This window comes from Triticum aestivum, chromosome 7B, assembly GCF_018294505.1.
Source record: "Triticum aestivum cultivar Chinese Spring chromosome 7B, IWGSC CS RefSeq v2.1, whole genome shotgun sequence".
NCBI classification, from domain to species: Eukaryota; Viridiplantae; Streptophyta; class Magnoliopsida; order Poales; family Poaceae; genus Triticum; species Triticum aestivum.
Genome location: NC_057813.1, coordinates 672,338,398 through 672,345,813, shown reverse-complemented (window position 1 = coordinate 672,345,813; position 7,416 = coordinate 672,338,398). Strand labels below are relative to the sequence as shown.

The 7,416-nt window shown below is 46.8% G+C and overlaps 1 protein-coding gene across 1 annotated transcript; it reads right to left on the bottom strand.

The window, feature by feature from the left end:
* Positions 1 to 3,944: 3,944 nt before the first annotated feature.
* LOC123158416 (putative F-box protein At1g50870) lies at positions 3,945 to 6,469 on the bottom strand. Its single transcript, XM_044576412.1, has 3 exons — positions 5,686 to 6,469; positions 4,757 to 4,783; positions 3,945 to 4,022 (listed from the first exon to the last, which is right to left on the bottom strand). Exons 1-3 carry the CDS (start codon positions 6,373 to 6,375, stop codon positions 3,945 to 3,947), a joined length of 795 nt encoding a protein of 264 aa, XP_044432347.1. The 5' UTR covers positions 6,376 to 6,469.
* Between the last annotated feature and the right edge of the window lie 947 nt (positions 6,470 to 7,416).

Genomic DNA, 7,416 nt, shown 5'->3' with positions numbered 1-7,416 from the left:
CAGTAGTCAGCATCTTCAGATGCATAGGCCTCTGAAATAGAACTGGGAGTGTCATCTATGAGATATACAAGAAAATCATCACCAAAGGACTTTGCAGTCCTCTGTCTCTTGCTCCTAATAGGAACTTCATTGTTCTCCTCCACAGGACTTTCAAAGTGTTCCATCGAAATGGCAGGTTCGGTAATTGTAACTGGTTCCTGATTCGATGAACTAGGCATCTCCTGATTAGATGAGGTAGCCATATCCTTCATGGGAAAGATATCTTCAAAGAAAGTCGCATCATTCGACTCCATGATCGTACCGACATGCATGTCAGGTACCTCAGATTTTACAACCAAGAATCTATAGCCAATGCTATGAAAAGCATGTCCCAAGAAAACACAATCCACAGTCTTTGGTCCAAGTTTCCGCTTCTTTGGAATTGGAACATTGACTTTCGCCAAACAACCCCATGTTCGCAGATAAGAGAGTTTTAACCTTTTCTTCTCCCATTCCTCGAATGGAGTTATCTCTTTGTTCTTTGTGGGAACTCGATTTAGGACATGACATGCTGTCAATATCGCCTCCCCCCACCATGCCTTGGAGAGACCCGATGTGTCTAACATGGCGTTAACCAAATCAGTTAGAGTACGGTTCTTTCTTTCGGCCACCCCATTTGACTGAGGTGAGTAGGGAGGCGTCCTCTCATGGATTATACCATGTTCCGCACAAAAAGCATCAAATTCATTGGAAAAATACTCTCCACCACGGTCGGACCTAAGCCTCTTGATTTTCGATCAAGTTGGTTTTCCACTTCAGCTTTATAGATCTTGAAAAAGTTCAAAGCCTCATCCTTAGATTTCAGAAGATACACACGGCAGTATCTAGTGGAGTCGTCAATTAACGTCATGAAATATTTCTTTCCACCTTTTGTCAAAACACCATTCATTTCACATAGATCTGAATGTATAAGTTCTAGTGGTGCAAGATTTCTCGTCTCCGCAGTCACGTGAGACTTACGAGGTTGCTTAGCTTGCACACACACTTGACACTTAGATCCCTTGACAGTGGTGAAACTAGGGATTAAGTTCAACTTCGCTAGTCGCGACATGCAACCAAAGTTAACATGACAAAGACGTGAATGCCACACATTTGATTCACTATTGTTGCAAATATGATTAACAACTTTATTGCAAACGTCTGATAAGGATAAACGAAACAGGCCTCCTGACTCATAGCCTTTACCAACAAAGGTTCCATACTTGGATATTACAAATTTATTTGACTCAAAGACAAGCTTGTAGCCATCTCTACACAGAAGAGATCCGCTAACAAGATTTGTATTGATGGAGAGGACATAATGCACGTTCTTCAGCCGCACGATCTTCCCCGAAGTAAACTTCAGATCGACCGTGCCAACACCACGAACAGAAGCACTTGAACCGTTGCCCATCAGCACGGTTGAAGTCCCTGCGGTCTGATAAGACAAAAACATGGAAATATCACTGCATACATGCACATTAGCACCCGTGTCAATCAACCAATCAGGAGAATGACATACTGAAAGAATAGTGGGAAATATACCATACCCAACATCCTTCATGTCAATGTCTCCGATGACAACATTAGCGGTCTTGCCGCCTTTCCCAGGACAACTAGGAGCCCAATAATCAGGATCTCCACACACATGACAAGCACCTTTCTTCTTGTCACTCTTCTTCTTGAAGTTCGTGTGTTGTACAGCTTGTTCTTCCCATCAAACTTTGCTGTACCATCAACCTTGCCCTTGTTCTTGAACTTGTGGGACTGGAAGTTTTTCTTCTGTACCAGATTGGCACTAGATCCTTCCTCAATACCTCGAGCACGTGTGTCCTTTGCTCTCTCCTTTTCTTCCACATCAAGAGTACCAATGAGATCCGGGACGGAAAACTCCTGTCTCTTATGCTTCAGTAAGGTAGCAAAGTTCCTCCACGAAGGAGGAAGCTTAGTGATGATACCCCCGGCAACAAACTTGTCCGGTAGGATACAATTGAAGTGCTCAAGTTCTCTAGCAAATGACTGTATTTCATGAGCCTGCTCAATCATGAAGCGCTCTTCAGTCATCCTGTAATCATAGAATTGCTCCATGATGTACAGCTCAGTGCCGGCATCCGAGACCCCAAACTTGGCCTCGAGTGCATCCCACATATCTTTTCCATTGTCAATTGATGCATAAGCATCAACTATGTCCTCACCAAGAACACTCAAGAGATCAGCCTTAAACAAGGTATCTATTTTCTGAAAAGCTTGTTCCTGTTGGGCATCTTGCTCTCCTTCAGGTTTGCCAAGAGTGACGTCATAGCAACTCATGGTTTGAAACCATAAGACTGCTCTCACGCGCCATCTCTTATAGTGGATACCCTCAAACATAGGAGGTCTCATGGAAGCAGCAAAACCATTCGAGGTAAATTTCCTATAATAAGGTTTTTGGATTGTTGGAAATATGAGCAATTTACCGAATGATTTTATTAACAGAAATAGTAGATAAAACATGGCTAGTATAGCAGTGATAAAATAAACCATGCGATTTTACAAAGAGAAGGTAAATAACATGTTCATATATGAACCGTAACTAAACATATCTAGAGCAGATAGTATAGCAGGTTGCAAATATGAAATAGAGTCTAACATATCTAGGGCAAATACTAGAACCAGGAACTGTAGCAGAACCTCTAATAGAAAGGGGAGAGACACGCACGTGACAGCAGCAGGAGCAGAGGCACTGGACCTGGGGTCGGTGTCCTCCATGTCGTCGAGGAGGTTGTCGACGTCGGGGAAGTAGTCGTCAGAGTCCGGAGCGTCCGTGATGAAGAAGTAAGTAGTCACGCAGAGCGCTCCCCAAAAACCTTATCACCCTTCTCCCGTACAGGACTCAAAAGGTGCGGTTCCGGAGGCCTACTGTCCCGACCAGCGGTGCATGCCGCAAGTCGGGATGAGGAAGAACGTAACAGCAGCGCAGTGCTCCGGAACTTGTGGCGAGAGGAGGAAGAGATTTTGGTGCGTCTCTCTGAGAGGAGCGACCTCCCTTTTATAGGCGCAAGAGAAGGAGGCGAGAGGCTGCGCCGGGAGCTGAAGGGAACGCGGGAGACGAAACGAACAGGCAGCAGCCGAAGAGGCGCGCCGTTCGGATTCAGTGTCCACAACAGAAAAAAATGTTTCAGCTTCCGAGTGACCTTTCGTATACCCGTAGTGCGTGGCAAAAATTTAGACATCGGCTCGTTCACGCAACTCGCGGCGCGGCACGGCGGGCGGCGGAGGAGGAGCGCGCGTGGATGTCCCCCTTGTTCTCATGCTCATACAAGTGGGAAAAGAGCCTCCCTTATAAGGAGGTCCAACTCCCACTCAACTAGCAATGTGGGACTAAACATTAGTAGTATCCCTTACCTTGCACAAATGGGTTAAGTGGGCCTCTAGAATTTATTTAGGAATTTCTGAAATAGTTATTGGGCTGTCTCAAAATAGACTAAATTCCAGCAGAGAACTGTGCACTGAAACCTGAGTCATTTTCCTGCCCTCTCATGAGCCCCTGTGTTTTCAGCCATCGGGTTTTGTGATCTGCCCCCCCCCCCCCCCCCCAAGTGGGCCGGATGTCCTAGTGGGACTAGGCGTGTGCAAGACGACCCAACTAATTGATCTATTTCCGTCAATCAAATAAAGTCGATCCAATCTGGCTCTTCCCTTTCCCACTCGCATTGCCTCCTCCTCCCCTCCACGGCCTCTCATCTTTCCATCTTGCGATATGCCACTCTTCCAAGCCGCAGTTCTATGCGACTTGTAAAGTCCGTTTTGTCTACCCCTGCCCCGATGTAGACTGCCTGAATGGCGCCACCAGAACTGGCGTTCGCAGGTGCACTAGCATCGTGGATGGTGGCGTGGGCCTCCGCACTTCCCCAACACCGGGAGTGTTGGTAGTGGGTTTGCATGGCTCAACCGATATCGACGAGGCGGTGGTGACGGCCATGTGACTTCATGGCCACCAGCACTCTTTCCAGCCGCCTTCCATCCTGCGCATTTTCGGCCATTGGATTTACAATCTAGACGTTCTTTGTCGTCTAATCTCAACAAGTGCGTCGTCTCCCCCTTGTAGGCTTGATGTTCTAGAGGGATGCTGCTCTGGTGGAAAGATGACATGTGCTAGTTGGAAAGATGTTGCTCTACTCTTAAAAAGTTGCACCATGTGGTAATAGAGTTGCACAATATAGCACCAAAGGTGGCATAAAAAATATTGTCGAAATGTATTCATGGGATCTAGTTTCAAAGATCTCGCCGCGAGGGTTCCAATGGAAAAAACGGATATGAATTCCGACGCATAGTTTGAAAGATATGACTTTTTAAAATGTTGAAAATCCCAATAAATACACATGAGCATCCATCGGACATGAAATAAATGCGGTGTCCTGCCCACGTGGCCATCCTATTAATATGTGTGACGTCTTGAATAAAGACAAAATTTAGTCCACAAGCTTGCATGCATGCGTGTGTAAGAGCCAGCCGCTTTCTCAAATTAGTGTCGTACACACTTATTAGAATTTAGGTAATCCTTTCGGGTTAGAAATCTCTCTCTCTCTCTCTCTCTCTCTCTCTCTCTCTCTCTGAATTTTCTTGAAATTTAGACTTGATCAAAATTTGTTGATTTTTCCCCTAACATATTCCATTGTGTAGTTCGACCAGTGGTCATTTTTCATGTGGAGTGACTTGAACACTTGATAATTTTTTTACAAGGGAAATATATTAATACCGCGGAGATACCAATTACACCCAGCCTCTGCAACAACGCAACGTCGTAAAGACATTACAGATGCAAACAACTAAAAGACAAAAAGAAGAAGAAAAAATAAAGACTAAAAAACATTGCGGAGTGACTTGAACACTTGATATTTGTTGACTTTATTGATTAAACAAGAGTCCACCTGACTGAACAAAGGAAACTTGAGCTATATAGCTGATAAAAATAGACAGTTACGTCAAGTTCTTCAAAGTTTATTTTGAAAAGGAAGGTCGTCTTGGTCTTGCCAAGTTCTTCAAATTTTCTTTACATTTTCGTAGCAGATTCCACAGTTATTAGAACAAATTTTCTGAAGTAATTTTCTCTCTCCGCTCTTTCCATCTTCACGTTCTCTCCAACCTCCGATAAAGCAGATGTTGAAGACAAGGTAGGTCACACAAGCTTTCATTCAGCGCCATGTCAAAAGTAGAATTCAGTCGGCGTAGCCACTGGCGAAATCTTGGGCGCGACAAACCACTTGGCGTCGCCATCAAGGAGATCTTAGGCGAGACAAAATGTTCCAATTGCAAATCGCAAGGAAAAGCATGGCCCCAATGGTTGCTCGCAAACTTGAGGTGGTGTGTGCATTTCCCGGTGAGTTGATCGTAGACTTGTAGTGTCGAAGCTGCCGATGTGAGGAAACTGACAATATTATAGTTGTACACATAGAAGAGCAACTTTCGGCCATCATCCATCATCATCAACGGCATCACCGAATGAACATGTGAAGTCATTGGTATGGTGTACGTGTTAACCCAGGTACCTTTTGCGGGATCATTAAGGAGCCACATGAGCCATACATTGACTGGGCTCAGTTGGACGATGCATAGGGCGTTATTAAACTTGAGCATACATTTTGTCTGTGTCTTCCCCTCTAGTTTGTTACCGGATCTCAGTGGGACCTCAATTGACGGGCTCCATTCCTCACTTTCAAGATCAAACCGGAGCACATGGTGATATTCCTTGTCCACGTGCGACTTGTAAAGGAAGTGCATGACTCCATTGACAGTGATAGCGGGGTAGGGTTTAGAGATGGCAGGGACTAGTTCTGAAGGAGACTGCACCTGCCTCCACACGGGGTCACCTTCTAATGTTAGAACCATGCAAGGCTCTTCAGCACCTGTGTTGTTGAGGCAGACTAACTTGTACGTGCCAGATGGGACAGCACGACCGACGTTGACATTGCTAATCCAATCAGGGTTCAACTCTTCAGAGGTCCTCCAGATCACATTCCCAGTGGCGAGATCGATCACGTTGACTATGAACTTGCGGCCGCCAGTAGTGATGCGATAATCTTCCGTGAGGCAAATGGGACCATCGAGGTGGTAGGCCCAATTCATATGACCTGCCCTCTTGATGGTTCTTATGAGGTTGCCATCTATGTCCACGAGCTGGCTGCAGGTTTTCCAGGAGGAGTTGTCGAGAAACAGGAGTAGCGGCTTGGCGCGGGCTCCGTGAGCAGCGGTGAACGGCTGGCCAGAGATGAGAGCGTGCCAGCTCCTGGACACGCATCGGAATCTACAGACCGACTTCACCGGTACCCTTGAGAGTATCTCGAAGAAGACGTCGGCTGGTAACGACGACGGCAGCATCGTCGCGTTAGCGATGTGCGATGGTAACAACCATGTATCCTACGTGTTGATGACGTTCTTCTCAGATTGTTTTTATGCTCACTATATATCGCACAGAATTATTAGACCTCGACAAGAAGTCGGATGGGTAGCCATAGCTGGACTACTGTAGTCCTAGAGTCCGGCGTACGTCCAGCAGATCGAAGCCACGCCCAGCAGATCGAAGCCCAGAAATCATGAATCGTTCGTTGTCCAACCAAACTTCCGATTCCGAGTACAATACAATCGAGTGTGGTGTAGTAGCCACAGTCCTTTTTGAGGTCTAGTTCCAACCTTACGTAGTGTCGTAGTCGGGACAAAACCAATCGATATATGAACAAGTCATCATCAAATCTCTAGAATATATACGGGGAGGCATATGATAACCACATGAGAGTTCGACCAACGCCGAAGAAATCCTTCTCTAGGTCCTTCCTTCAACAACTTACGGGTGTTTTTACCATGGCCTCCCCGATGATGCCGTCGTTGCCAGACGATGTGATCTTTGAGATACTGTCGCGGGTTTCGGTGAAGTCTGCCTGCAGATTCCGCTGCGTGTCCAGTGGGTGGCATGCCCTCATCTCCGGCCCGGCCTTCATCGCCGCGCATAGAGGCAATGCGGAGCGGCTGCTCCTGTTTGCCGCCAATTCCACCGACCAAGTCCACAGCGACCTGCGGCTGATGGACATGGACGGCAACGTCATAAAAGTTATTAAGAGGCCGGGTGTCTGCACCTTCGCCTACCGCCTTGACGGCCCCGTCTGCATTGCCCATGATTATTTTGGCGTCGCGTCCTTTGTCGACGCGATCGATCTGGCCACTGGGACTGTGATGAAGATCTCTACCGAGTTGAGCAGGGAATATTTCTGGCATCTCAATATCGGCTGGGCCGCTCCGTCTCACACGTACAAGGTCGTCTGCATCAAGAGCCCATATTGTAAGGTTCTCACGTTACAAGATGGCGCCAAGTGGAGGCCGGCGCCGTCCCCTCCAGAAATTGTCACTACCCACGGCAGCTCTGCC